The 15502-nt window shown below is 41.3% G+C and overlaps 1 protein-coding gene across 50 annotated transcripts in view; it reads right to left on the reverse strand.

Annotated features, from left to right (window-relative positions):
- ATXN2 (ataxin 2) overlaps window positions 1–15502 on the reverse strand; it is a 151989-nt gene that overhangs the window by 19673 nt on the left and 116814 nt on the right. For 21 of the 50 annotated variants that reach the window (XM_074007846.1, XM_074007847.1, XM_074007839.1 and 18 more), the window contains one exon: window positions 7463–7495. The exons of the other annotated variants lie outside the window; for them this stretch is intronic. In XM_074007846.1, the coding sequence (XP_073863947.1) occupies window positions 7463–7495 (33 nt within the window). The remainder of the gene's footprint in view (window positions 1–7462; window positions 7496–15502) is intronic. 50 annotated transcript variants of the gene reach the window in all.

Genomic DNA, 15502 nt, shown 5'->3' on the forward strand with positions numbered 1-15502 from the left:
TACAGCACTATTGTCTGTGACCTATTTCTGGTGTGGCATTAACCAAGCCACTTCAGGAAAAGAATTATGGAATGACTGCTTACAACTAGGTATAAGCCACAAAGAATACAGAACTTGTTCATAAAATCCTAAGAACTGATTATATAATTAACTGCAAATTTGTGGCTAAACATTCACTGACTTGCTGAAATTTGGGAGAGGTCGTTACAAATTATTTTATCTATGTAGAAAAGTAAACCTGAAAATTTTTCTACATTTTATCTTGGATGCATGTATTTAAAAAGCACCTCCTTTTGGTAGACAAAAAGCCACTGAAAACTGTCACTTTTATCAAATGAAAGTTTGTTCAATTATGCTCACTAACTGAGCTTAAACTATTCACTATTATTACTTTGTTACTTATTAACTTCCCGTATATTTAAAACAAATTAAAAAGCTAGTCAAGTATACTATGGTGCTATTATTTAGATATCGTGCGTCTCCACCAATTTTCATGTTAAAACATGATCCTCAGGCCAGGTGCAATAGCTCATGCCTATAATCTCTGCACTTTAGGAGGCCAGGGCGAGCGGACTGCTTGAGCTCAGGAGTTTGGGACCAGCCTGGGCAACATGGGGAGACCCTGTCTCCACAAAAAATACAAAAATATTAGCCAGCCGCGGTGCTGTGCATCTATGGTCCCCGCTACTCAGGAGGTTGAGGTGGGAGGAACATTTCGGCCAGGGAGGTAGATGCTGCAGTGAGCCATGATTGCACCATTGCACTCCAGCCTGGGTGAAGAAGTGAGACCCTGTCTCAAAAAAGGGGAGGGGAGGGGACAGGAGGGGAAGAAAAGAAACCAAGTCCTTGACTCTGCCTGTTACTTGAAAAATGTTAAAAATATTTTTATCCAACACCTCAAAGGATTGGAATTTAGTAAAGGAGCAGGGTAAAAACTAACATACAGACAGCAGTAGCCTTCATATGTGGTACTTCATAAGTAATCAGTTAGAAGATGCAATGGAAGAGAAGTCCCTGGGTTACATTAACATTAAAAAAGAACCTACCTAAGGCATACACTGAAAAAAATGTACAAAACCTCAAGGATAAACTTTATTTTTATTTATTTATTTTCTTTGAGACAGAGTCTCGCTTGGTTGCCCAAGCTGAAGTGCAGCGGTGCAATCTTGACTCACTGCAATCTCTGCCTCCTGGGTTCAAGCGATTCTCCTACCTCAGCCTCTGGAGTAGCTGGGACTACAGGGGAGCACCATGCCTGGCTAATACTTGTTTTTGTATTTTTAGTAGAGACGGGGTTTCACCAGGTTGGCCAGGCTGGTCTCGAACTCCTGACCTCAGGTGATCTGCCCACCTCCGCCTCCCAAAGAGTTGGAATTACAGGCGTGAGCCACCGCATACAGCCAAGGATAAACTTTAATATGCTACTGAAGGTATACTTTGTTCTTGAACAGGAAGACTCAACATCATAAAGACATCAATCATTTCTTCTCAAGTTAATTTATAAGTTTATTGTGATTCTGGCCTGCCATGGTGGCTTATGCCTGTAGTCCCACCACTTTGTAAGGCTGATACAGGCAGACTGCTTGAGCTCAGCAGTTCGACACCAGCCTGGGCAACATGGTGAAATTCTGTCTCTATAAAACACACAAAAATTAAGCCGGGCATGGTGGTGCTCGCCTGTAGTCCCAGCTACTTGGGAGGCTGAGGTGGGGAGATTGCCTTAGCTTGGGAAGTGAGGCTGCAGTATGCCCAGATCATCCCACTGCACTCCAGCCTAGGTAACAGAGCGACCTTGTCTCCAAAAAAAAAAAAAAAAAAAAAAAAAAAAAAAAAAAAAAATCCCTAAGTTTATACTGACAATAAGAATCAACAACAAAAAAACCCATCTCATTGGTTACCTTTGGAGGACAACAGAAAACCAACTCATTATTTTGAAGACTGCCTTAAAAAGGGAAATGATTAATATTTTAAATTACTCTTCCTCAGGGTAACCAAACAGCTGGATATGGTAAAGTTTTTCTTTATAAAAATATTCCAGGTAATAATTGAAGAAGGAATGAAAGAAAAAGAATGTCACCATTCTGTAACCCCTAAGGAAATAATGGATCTTGGGCTAGACAATTATCATCAATGGCTGCTAAAAGACAACAACAAAAAAAGTAAGGCACTAAAGGGAAATATTATCTCCTGGATAGGTAAAACATCTAGGAACTCATTGGCTACTCCTATCAGGAAAAAGACTGGTTACATTACATGACTCCTCACTGAAAGTACATACATCTGTGAAACACGGGGAAAAAAAAAATCTTATCAAGCCTCCATTATCTACTATCCGTTTACAAAGATTACAGGGGACAGAAGTCTACTTTAAATATCAACACAGGGATACAGTCAGCAAAATTCAGATGGTGGGAAAAAAAATACAAGACAAGTTGGATTGTACAAAGATACGAAGAAGACAAAAACTAAGGGAAAAACTATAATTAAAACTATGAGGGCTGAGTGCAGTGGCTCACGCCTGTAATACTGGCACCTTGGGAGCCAAGGTGAGCAGACTGCTTGAGCTCAGGAATTCAAAACCTTGTTTCTACAAAAAATACAAAAATTAGCCAGGTATGGTGGCATGCACCTTTAGTCCCAGCTACTTGGGAGGATCACCTGAGTCCAATTGGTCGAGACTGCACTGAGCTGAAATCATGCCACTGCACTCCAGCTCAGGTGACAGAGTTAGACTCTGTCTCAAAAAACAAACAAAAAAATCTATCACTTGGCTGGGTGTGATGGCTCATCCAGCACCCCACTAAAGTGCTGGCCTGTAATCCCAGCACTTTAGGAGGCTGAGATAGAAAGATATCTCAAGCCCTGGAGTTTAGGACCAGCCTGGGCAAGATAGCAAGATGGTGAGACTCTGTCTCAAAAAAACAGACAAAAAACAAAGAAGAAGAAAGACAAGACAAGAAAAGCTGGCAAGGTGGCATGTGCCTGTAGTCACAGCTGCTTGAGAGGCTGAGGAGGGAGGAGCTCTTGAGACCAGGAATTCGAAGCAGCAGTGAGCTATGATTGCACTACTGCACTCCAAGCCTGGACAACAAAGCGAGACCCCATCTCAAAAACAAAAAACAAAACCAAAACTGACTTCAAGATACACATTAAAATGTTGATGAATAAACGGATGCAATGTCTAGAATTTGCTTCAAAATAATCCAGTGGACATATAGCTTAAGAGACAATGGGTAGAATGAAACATGACTGGCCTAGGTTATTAATGTCTCAAAACGTTCATAATAAAAAGTTACCACAAGGCTGGGAGTGGTGGCTCACGCCTCTAATCCCAGCACTTTGGGAGGCCGAGGCGGGTGGATCATTTGAGGTCAGGAGTTCAAGACCAGGCTGGCCAACATGGTGAAACCCCATCTCTATTAAAAATACAAAAGCTGGGCTACTTGGGAGGCTGAGGCAGGAGAACTGCTTGAACTCCAGAAGAGGAGGTTGCAGTGAGTTGAGATTGTGCCACTGTACTCCAGCCTAGGCGACAGAGCAAGACTCCATCTCAAAAAAAAAAAAAAAAAAAGTTACCACAATATGAAACAATCACAAAAAAAAAAGACGTCAACACATAAACAAATCCAATTTGCATGCCTGATTTGGACCCTAATTGGAACAAATTAATTGTAAAAAGATTTATCTTTTCTGTAGGATTTTTTTTTTTCTTCTTTTTTTTAAAGAGGGAGTCTTGCTCTGTCACCCAGGCTGGAGTACAGGGGCACGATCTCAGCTCAACTACAACTTCCACCTCCCAGGTTCAAGCAATTCTTCTTCTGCCTCAGTCTCCTAAGTAGCTAGAATTACAGGTGCCTGCCACCGGGCCCAGCCTAAGATATATTTTAAAGATCACCTGGTTTTAAAAAGGCAACTGATTTTTTTAGTAGTAATTTTAGAGTTCATATGGAAAAATAAACAAAATTCAAGGTAATCTGAAAAAACAAAAAAATCAGTCTTGGCAGTGAGTGGATGAGAAGGTAGTCCTATTAGATTAGTGAAGCAGTGAAAAATCCAGAAACAAATTCAACCACAAATGGACACTTGGTATATGATAAAATGACATTTCATAACAGTTTGTATGACCATAATGGAATTACATTATTATCTATCTGTCTATCCATGCACACAAACACACACACACACACACACACACATACACACACACTTGCACTTTAAATACAAGGTCTCCTTCTGTCACCCAGGCTGGAGTACAGTGGTGCAATCACAGCTCACTGCAGCTTTAAACTACTGGGCTCAAGCAATCCTCCTTCCTCAGCCTCTCAAGTAGTTAGGACTACAGGTGTGTGCCACCACACCCAGCAAATTTTAAAATTATTTTGTAGATATGGGGTATTCCTATATCACCCAGGTTGGTCTTGAACTCCTGGCCTCAAGCGATCCTCCTGCCTTGGCCTCCCAAAGCTCTGAGGTTACAGGTATGAGCGCTGTACCTGGTCAATATGATATACTTAGTAGATGATAAAAAAGTATTTGAACATAATCCAACAACCATTCATGATCAAAAAGAAAACCCACCTCTCTGCAAATCAGGAACTGAAGTAACACCTAACTCTATGCTTAATAGTGAAAGACAGTTTCACCCCTAAGAATGGAAGCATGGCAAAATCTCATGCTTTTTTCAGTAACACACCAGTACAATAAGGCCAAAAAAAAAAAAAAAAAAAAAAAACACCACCAACATGGTGATTAGATCATGACTGTATGTTTAAGTCTTAAAGGACTGCCAGAAACAGTGGGCTTACCAATGCATCAAGATACAGGATCAAATTAAAAAATCAAGTGCATCTCTATTTACGAATAAACAAACAGAAGTTTTTAAAACATCACTCACAACAGCACAAAACAGATGAAATACTAAGGGATAAATTTAAGAAAGTGGCACAAAATTGATACAAAGAAAACTAGAAAACACTGGTGAAACTTAAGACTTAAATAAATGGAGCAGTATATGATGACATCAATGAAGATTCCATATTGTGAAGATATTTCTCTCAGAACTGATACAAAGATTCAGTGCACAATCCTATGCTGATTCTAAAATTTGGAAATTCAAAGAATGCAGAATAAGAACAATTTTGATGAGAATATAACTGGGAGACTTATATGAACTGACTTAAAGGTTGATTACAAAGTAACAGCAATAAAGAGAGAATTGGCATAAGGATATATACAAAGATCAATACAACGAAACAGTTCACAAATAGACATATATACATATATGGTCAACTGAATTCAATAAAGCTGGGCACAGTGGCTCATGCCTGTAATCCCAGAACTTTGGGAGGCCGAGACGAGCAGACCACCTGAGGTCAGGAGTTCGAGACTAGCCTGGCCAATATGGTGAAACCCTGTCTCTACTAAAAATACACAAACAAAATTAGCCAGGCGTGCTGGCAGGAGCCTGTAGTCCCAGCTAGTTGGGAGGCTGAGGCAGGAGAATGGCGTGAACCCGGGAGGCGGAGCTTGCAGTGAGCCGAGATCCGGCCACTGCACTCTAGCCTGGGCAAAAGAGTGAGACTCCATCAAAAAAAAAAAAAAAAAAAAAAAAATTAGCTGGGCCTGTAGTGGCGGGCACCTGTAATCCCAGCTACTCAGGAGGCTGAGGCAGAATCGCTTGACCTCGGAAAGTGGAGGTTGCAGTGAGCCAAGGTCACACTACTGCACTCCAGCCTGGGTGACAAGATTTCAAAAAGAGAAAAAAAAAATAAAGCCATCAATGGAAAACAGAGGCTGGTGCCAGAGAAATCGAGTAAATATTTATGGTGGAGAAAATGAAGCTCGACCTTTACATCACACCCTACACAAAACCTAACTGAAATCAATCATACACCTAACCATAAAAACATTCATAACCTAGGGTAGGTAAAAGATTTCTTATGATACAAAAAAGCATGAACCTTAAGAGAAAAGCTTGATAAATAAGGCTTCATTAAAATTAACAATACTGGCTCTTCAAAAAAACTGCAGACTGGGAGAAAATATTCACAATACCTGTATCTGAGAAAGGACTTGTAACCAGAATATATAAATAACTTAAAATAATTTACTAAAAGTAGTAACTTTACTTTTCACAGTAAGAAAAGAAACATGATTTTTTTTTTTTTTTTTTTTGAGACAAGGTCTGGCTCTATTGCCCAGGCTGGAGTGCAGTGGTGCAATCTCAGCTCACTGCAGCCTCGATCTCACCTCCATCACCCCTCAAACCCCTCACAACCTCGCTCAAGCGATTGTCCCACCTCAGCCCCCCAAATAGCTGGGACCATGCTTCTGTGCCTGGCTAATTTTTCCTTTTTTTTTTTTTTTTTCCAGACACAGAGTTTTGTCATGTTCCTCAGGCTTGTCTCAAACTCCCGGCTCAAATGATCCATCCAGGTTGGCCTCCCAAAGTGCTGGAATTACACGCATGAGCCACTGCACCCAGCCAGAAACACTGAGACAAAAAGAAACGTTAGGACGGGCACAGTGGCTCACACCTGTAATCTTAGCACTTTGGGAGGCCGAGGCGGGTAGATCACTTGAGGTCAGCAGTTAGAGACCAGTCTGACCAACATGGTGAAACCCTGTTTACACTAAAAATACAAAATTAGCCAGGCACAGTGGCGCATGCCTGTAATCCCAGCTACTTGGGAGGCTGAGGCAGGAGAATCACTTGAACCTGGGAGGCAGAGGTTGCAGTGAGCCAAGATGGCACCACTGCACTCCAGCCTGGGCAACAGAGTGAGATTCCATCTCATAAATAAATAAATAAAATGAAAAAAGATTTGAAAAATTTACTAAAAAAAAGGTTGACAGCCAAAAACACACACACACATGACGAGGTGCTCCTCATCAGTCATCATCAGGGAAATGTACATTTAAGATCACAGTGAGGTAACCCTATGACACCCATTAGACCTACTGAAATTAAAAAGATAAGACAATACCAAGAGTTGGCAAGGATGCAGAACACTTGGAACTTGCATATGAACCTGATCAGCTGGAATGTAAAATGATACAATCACTTTGGAAGTTTGCTAATTTCTTATTAATTGAAATATGTATTTACCAGGCAGTGTGTGGTGACTCACACCTGTAATCCCAACACTTTGGGAGGCTGAGGCAGGTGGATCACTTGAGGTCAGGATTTCCAGACCAGCCTGGCCAACATGGTAAAACCCCGTCTCTACTAAAAATACAAAAAAATTAGCCAGGCGTGGTGGTGCGTGCCTGTAATCCCAGCTACTTGGGAGGCTGAGGCGGGAGAATTGCTTGAACCCGGGAGGGGGAGGTTGCCATGAGCTGAAATCACGCCACTGAACTCCAGCCTGGGCAACAGAGTGAGACTTCATCTCAAAAAAAAAATAAAAAAAAAAAAAATAATAATAAAATAAATTAAAAAAAAAATAAAATATGCACTTACCATACCTCAGCAATTCCAATTCTAGGTATTTAACTAAAAGAAATAAAAACACAAATACTTGTACACAAATGCTCACAGCAGCTTCATTCATAATAGCCACAAGCTGGCAATAACTCAAATGCCCATCGACTAGTAATGGGTAAATTAACTGTGGTATAATCATAAAATGAAATGCTACTTAGCAGAAAAAGGAATACGCTGGCTGGGCGCAGTGACTCACGCCTGTAATCCCAGCACTTTGGGAGGCCAAGGTGGGTGGATCATTTGGGGGCAGGAGTTTGAGATCAGCCTGGTCAACATGGTGAAACCCCGTCTCTGCTAAACAAAGAAAAAAAAAAAAAAAACCCACAAAAATTAGCCAGGCGTGGTGGCGCGTGCCAGCAATCCCAGCTACTTCGGAGGCTGAGGCAATAGAATTGCAGACCAATTCTGGGAGACAGAACAAGACTCCATCTCAAAAACAAACAAAAAAAGGAATAAGCTGATATTAACATGAAGCTCAAATTACTACACTGTTTAGGACACATATATGAAATTATATACCAAGCTTGTCCAACTTGCATCCTGGGACGGCTTTGAATGTGGCCCAACACAAATTCATAAACTTTCTTAAAACATTATTAAGTTTTGCTATTTTTTTGTTGTTGTTCATCAGCTATCATCAGCGTGTTAGTGTATTTTCTGTGTGGCCCAATACAATTCTTCTTCCAATGTGACCCAGGGAAGCCAAAAGATTGAATATCCCTGTTATATGCTGTTTGATTCCATTTATTAAAAAAAAAATCTAGGGGCTGGCTGAGGTGGCTCACATCTGTAATCCTAGCACTCTGGGAGGCTGAGGTGGAAGGATCACTTGAGCCCAGGAGTTCAACACCAGCCTGGGCAATATAATGAGACGTTTCCATAAAAATTTTTCTTTAAGTAAAAAAAAAAAAAAAAAACCCTAAATCTAAAAAAAAAAAGAAAGAAAAAGAAATCTAGAGAGGATAAATGTAATCTACAGGAAAAGAAGGTAGATCACTGGTTAACTGGAGCTAGTGGTAATAAAGTACAGTTGGACAGAGAAGAGGAACAGGCACAATGTTTTCCATCTTCACTGATGAAGCAAGTAGTTACATGAGCAAATGTATTTGTCAAAACTCATTAAAATGTAAACATAAAAAGATGAGCATTTTATTGTATGTAAATTACAGACTAATAAAACTGGTTAAAACATCTTAGTCATTTAGAACAAGATAAACTGGATTCACATTTTATACTTTAAGATAAATTCTAAAATTAGCCAGGCTTAATGGTACAGGCTGGTCTCAAACTCCTGAGCTCAAGTGATCCTCCCACCTCAGCCTCTCAGCTTCCCAGAGTGCTAGGAGGCAGGCAGATCACAAGGTCAGGAGTTCAAGACCAGCCTGACCAACATGGTGAAACCCCGTCTCTACTGAAAATTCAAAAATTAGCTGGGCGTGGTGGCACACCCCTGTAATCCCAGCTACTCAGAAGGCTGAGGCAGGAGAATCGCTTGAATCTGGGAGGCGGAGGTTGCAGTGAGCTGGGATAGCGCCACTGCACTCCACCCTGGGCGACAGCAAGACTCCATCTCAAAAACAAATAAACAAGAGGAAAGGAGTCTTTTCAACAAATGAGGTAGGGACAATGGATATCCACAAGCAAAAAGAAAAACCTGGACCACTACTCTCCTATCATATACAAAAATTAATTCAAAAGAGATTGTAGACCTAAATGTTAAGAGCTAACCTATAAAACTCATAGGAGTTTTATGGGAGTTTCATAGGGGTGAATCTCTGTGGCCTTGTGTTAGGCAATGCTTTGTTTGATATGACATCAGGAGTGCAAGCAAGAAAAGAAAAAACAAACAGATAAATTGAACTTCATCAAAATTAAAAACCGTATTACAAAGAACACCATCAAGCAAGTAAAAAGATAACCTATAGTCTGGGCACAGTGGCTCGCGTCTAAAATCTCAGCGCTTTGGGAAGGTGAGGCAGGCGGATCATTTGAGGTCAGGAGTTCAAGACCAGCCTGGCCAACATGGTGCAATTCCGTCTCTACTAAAAATACAAAAATGGGCCAGGCACAGTGGTGCACGCTTATAATCCCAGCCACTCTGGAGGCTGAAGTAGGGGGATCGCTTGAGCTCAGGAATTCGAGACCAGCCTGAGAAGCATGGAGAAGCTCCATTTCTGCAAAAAATACAAAAATTAGCCTGGTGTGGTGGCGTATGCCTGTAGCCCTAGCTACTTGGAAGGGTGAGGCAGGAGAATTGCTTGAACTCAGGAAGCGAAGGTTGCTCCAGCCTGGGCGACAGAGTGAGACTTCATCTCAAAGCAAAACAAAAATACAAAAAACCACAATAACACTTCATAACCACAAGAATGGACAAAACCCAAACCAAAGACAGTATCGGTTATTTATAAGGACGTGGAGAAACTGGAACACTTGTACATTACTGAAAGAAATACAAAACGATGCAGCTGCTTTGGAAAAGTTTGGCAGTTCCAACACAGCAATTCCTCTTCAGGAGAAATTAAAATCTAAGGCCACATGAAAAAAAAAATTTATTTATTTATTCTTTTGAGATAGAGTCTCACTCTTTCACTCAGGCTGGGGTGCAGTGGCGTGATCTCAGCTCACCGCAGCCTCCGCCTCCCGGGTTCAAGCGATTCAGATGCTCCTGCCTCAGTCTCCTGAATAGCTGGGATTACAGGTGCACGCTACCATGCCAGGGTAATTTTTGTATTTTTAGTAGAGATGGGATTTCACCATGTTGGCCAGGCTGGTCTCAAACTCCTGACCTCAAGTCATCTGCCCACCTCAGCCTCCCAGAGTGCTGGGATTATAGGCAAGAGCCACTGCTCCCAGCCTCATATGAAAATTTGTACATGAATGTCCACAGCAGCATTACTCATTACCAGAAAAAGGAAATAACCCAAATGTCCATCAACTGATGATAGGTAAAAGTGGTATATTTAGGCCAGGAGCAGTGGCTCACACCTATAATCCCAGCACTTTGGAAGGCTGAAGGAGGTGGATGACTTGAGGCCAGGAGTTCAAGACCAGCCTGGCCAACATGGCAAAGCCCTTTGTCTACTATGTTTGTTTTTTGGTTTTTTTTTTGAGACGGAGTCTCACTCTGTCGCCCAGGCTGGAGTGCAGTGGTGCCATCTCGGCTCACTGTCAGTTCTGCCTCTCAGGTTCATGCCATTCTCCTGCCTCACCTCCTGAGTAACTGGGACTACAGGCGCCTGCCACCACACCTGGCTAATTTTTTGTATTTTTAGTAGAGACGGGGTTTCACTGTGTTAGCCAGGATGGTCTTGATCTCCTGACCTCGTGATCTGCCGACGTCGGCCTCCCCAGGTGCTGGGATTACAGGCGTGAGCCACCACGCCCAGCTATTCCTTTCTCTACTATTAATAAAACTACAAAAATCATCTGGGCATGGTAGTGCTTGCCTGTAATCCCAGTTACTCAGGAGGCTGAGGCAGGAGAATCACTTGAACCTAGGAGGTGGAGGTTGCAGTGAGTCGAGATCCCACTACCGCACTCCAGACTGGGCAACGGAGTGAGACTCTATCTCAAAAAAAGAAAAAGAAAAAAAAAAGGTTAAAAAAAAAATTTTTTTTTTTTAAGTGTTAAGTCGGGCATGGTGGTTCACGCCTGTAATCCCAGCATTTTGGGAGGCCGAGACGGGTGGATCACCTGAGGTCAGGAGTTCGAGACCAGCCTGGCCAACATGGTGAAACCCTGTCTCTACTAAAAATATAAAAATCAGCTGGGTGTGGTGGCAGGCCACTGTAATCCCAGCTACACAGGAGGACAAGGCAGGAGAATCGCTTGAACCTAGGAGGCAGAGGTTGCAGTGAGCCGAGATTACACCATTGTACTCCAGGCTGGGAAACAAGAGAGAAACTCCATCTCAAAAAAATAATAACAAAAACTTATCCTGGTGTAGTGGCAGACACCCGTAATCCCAGCTACTTGGGAGACTGAGACACGAGAATCGCTTAAACCTGGGAGGTGGAGGTTGCAGTGAGCCAAGATCACACCACTGCATTCCAGCCTGGGTGACAGAGCCAGACTCCGTCTCAAAAAAAAAAAAAAAAAAAAAAGGTTGAAATACTATCACATGTCACAACATGGATGATCCTTGAGAACACAGGTGAAAGAAGCCAGTCACAAAAGGCTACACATAACATGATACTATTATAATGACATATTCAGAATAGGTAAATCTGTAGAGAAGAAAAATAAGATTCGTATGCCTAGGCTATATGGAGGAGGGGGAAAGAGGGGAGCGAAGGGGAGTAACTGCTAAAGGGTACAAAGTTTCTTTGGTGGTGATTAAAAGGTACTAAAGTTGATTGTGGTGATGACTACACAACTCTAAGATTATACTAAAAATCATGAAACAGTATACTTTAAATGGATAAATTTCATGGTATGTGAATAATGTCTAAATAAAGCTATTTTAAAAAAATAAATGTAAATGTGCAAAAGTAAACATGTAAGGATAAATTAAAAAATTGTAATGATCCCCTACAGATGACGGGATGAGGGAAGACACAGGTGGACAGGACTGGGATATAAGCAAGACTTCTCTGAATGCATCTTTGTTTTTTTGAGATAGGGTCTTGTTCTGCTACCCAGGCTGGAGTGCAGTGGCACAATAACAGCTCACTGCAGCCTCTACCTCCTGGGCTCAAGTGATCCTCCACCTCAGCCTCCTAAGGAGCTAGAACTACAGTTACATGCCACATGCTCAGCCAATTTTTAAATTTTTTTGTAGAGATGGGGTTTTGCTATGTTGTCCAGGCTAATCTCAAACTCCAGTGCTCAAGCGATCCTCTCACTTCATCAGCCTCCCAAAATGTTAGGATTACAAGCATGCGGACATTAAGCCCAGCCTTCATGAATGGCATCTTTTTACATAATTTTCACTTTAAAAGCATACAAATAATTTGCAGATGAAAAAATAGCTATCTCTAAATATGAAAAACAAACTCGACTGGATTAACTACCTATTTATCACACTGTCGATGTAACACTTAGCAACTTTAGAAGTTAGTACTGTGGAATTAACAAGGATGTCACACTCTGAAAACTGGCACTTAAAGAATTACTGAAACAGATACTGAGAAAAACTAATACTCCAAAGACATCTCAAAATTTATTCTGTAGTCTAACAATTAGATAATAATAATTTTGAAGATACTGTATATACTCTGTATGAAAATGTAAATAAGCAGACCTCTAAGATGGTCCTTGATGATCTAACTCCTGTTTTCAGTCCCCTCCCATGCTGTACACCAGGGTCACTCTGTACACCAGGGTCACTCTGTATGACCAACAGTGTAGAACATAATTGATGACAGGCCACTATCAAGATTAGGTTGTAAAACATGCTGCAGCTTCTGTTTGGGACTGTTTCTCTGAACTATGCATTTTGGGAGAAGCCAGCTGCCACGTCATGACTAGGGGCTGTGAAGCCCACGTGGCCAACCAACAGTTTCGAATTTGAATGCACATCCTCTAGCCCCAGTTACCCCTTCGGATAACTGCAATCCTAGCCAACACTGTCAACAGCTTCATAAGAGACGAGACAGAAACCACTCAGCTAAGCTATTCCTGGATTTCTGACCCTCAGGAACTGTGTGAAATAAGAAATGTTTGTTTTAGTAGCTAAGCTTTGTGATAAATTGTTATGCAATATCATAATAGTTACTATTTTTAGTAACCAAAGCTTCAGTGTAAAAGAATAAGAGATAAACCATGAAGTCATAGTAAAAAGTAAAAATCTTACAATGTTAACTTGACTTGGAAATATTAATTTAAATTTCTGATTTTAAAAAGTTCTCTCTCTTCCTTTCTTCCTTTCTCGTCTCACTCTATTGCCCAGAGCTGGAGGGCAGTGGCACAATCTCGGCTCACCACAACCTCAACCTCCTGGGTTCAAGTGATTCTCCTGCCTCAGCCTCGCAAGTGGCAGGGACTACAGATGCACACCACCACACCCAGCTAATTTTTGCATTTTTAGTAGAGACAGGGTTTCATCATGTGGGCCAAGACGCTCTTGAACTTCTGACCTCAAGTGATCTGCCCACCCCAGCCTCCCAAAGTGCTGGGATACAGGTGCCACTGCACCTGGCCTACAGTGGTATTTCCTAGTTTAGTCTGGAAAATGCCTAGAAGCAATACTGCAACAGTAATTAGCGCCAATGACCAGATAATGATTTTAAAATACTATTTCCCAGCAAAAAGAAATCAGGGTACCTTGGAGGGATAGCTAATCAAGGCAATAAAGTTTTGCAGGAGCCAACTTGAACGGGTTCCCATTCATCAAAGATGGGACAATGAGAGTAACAAAAAAGAATACATGATACAATGAATATATAAAAATCCATGCATTCATAATACTTTTTAAAACAGTAAGAATAAATAAATAAGAATGTTGGGAGAGGATACACCCTTTAAAAAAACAAAAGCAAAACTTTGTGGGCACTGTTGGGAAGTAACAAGGGCACCAACTCCTCACTCTGAAAATTGAAAACAATTAAGAATTTATCCTGTCTTTCTTGTACAAATTATTTCAGGATAACCAAATACTCCCAATTGAAAACAACAGTCCTTTACAGAATAATTCCAGCTAATAAACACAGAAGAAAGCTAGGAATTCAGAAATCACCCTTTACAAACCCCCAATTGCAGTGGTTTTCAGTGTATAGCCCTAGACCAGCGGCATTACTTGGGAGGTGGTTTTATAAATTGCAATAGAAATGCAAATTCTCAGCCTATGCCCCAAACCTACTGAATCAGAAAATCTGGAGATGGGATCAAGCAATCTATGTTTTTAGCAAGCTCTCCCCAAAGGTTTATACTGCACACCAAAATTTGAGTACCATAGCCCGAAAGAAAAAAATGTTAAGCATTAAATTAATAATGAATTAGATAAAAGATTAATTGAAAACTTACAATGGGGAGGTGGTGGGATAGGGGAGCAGGGTATTACCACTTGAGCTCTCAATCATTTCGTAATTAAAAGTAGGAAAAGATATTGTGTGCCTCCTGACATATGATACAACGCACACAGAACCATTTAGTATTTGTCTCCCCAACCCAAAATGAACTCAGATGTAATCAATGACATCCCAAGAAGAAAACAGAAAAATTGAGAATGCATGACATACCACAGAACAACTGGCTTCTGATACAAAGCAATAAGGGAAAAGGCAGGGGAACTACAAAGAGATACAATAAATGTAATCTATATTCAAAACAAACCAGCTGCAAGAATATATTCTTGACTCAATTAGGGTGATTTGACTATGTGTGGTTACCACTGAATTTCTTTCTATCTATCTATCTATCTATCTATCTATCTATCTATCTATCTATCTACCTATCTATCTGTTTATTTTTCATTTATTTTTATTTTTTGAGATGGAGTCTTGCTCTGTCGCCCAGGCTGGAATGCAGTGGTGCCATCTGGGCTCACTGCAAGCTCCGCCTCCCGGGTTCACGCCATTCTCCTGCCTCAGCCTCCCAAGTGGTTGGGACTATAGGCACCCGCCACCAGGCCCAGCTAATTTTTTGTATTTTTAGTAGAGATGGGGTTTCACTGTGTTAGCCAGGATGGTCTTTTTTTTTTTTTTTTTTTTTTGAGACGGAGTTTTGCTGTTATTGCCCAGGTTGGAGTGCATTGGCTTGATCTCGGCTCACCGCAACGTCCGCCTCCCGGGTTCAAGTGATTCTCCCGCCTCAGCCTCCTGAATAGCTGGGATTACAGGCATGCGCCAACACGCCCAGCTAATTTTTGTATTTTTAGTAGAAACAGGGTTTCTGCATGTTAGTCAGGCTGGTCTCGAACTCCCGACCTCAGGTGATCCACCTGCCTCGGCCTCCCAAAGTGCTGGGATTACAGGCGTGAGCCACCACGCCCGGCCAAATTACTATTTATTTTATAAAATGGGATAACAGCACTATGGGTACCAAAGAAAAATTCCTGTTTTAAAAAAGATACACATT

Source organism: Macaca fascicularis, chromosome 11 (genome assembly GCF_037993035.2).
Source record: "Macaca fascicularis isolate 582-1 chromosome 11, T2T-MFA8v1.1".
NCBI classification, from domain to species: Eukaryota; Metazoa; Chordata; class Mammalia; order Primates; family Cercopithecidae; genus Macaca; species Macaca fascicularis.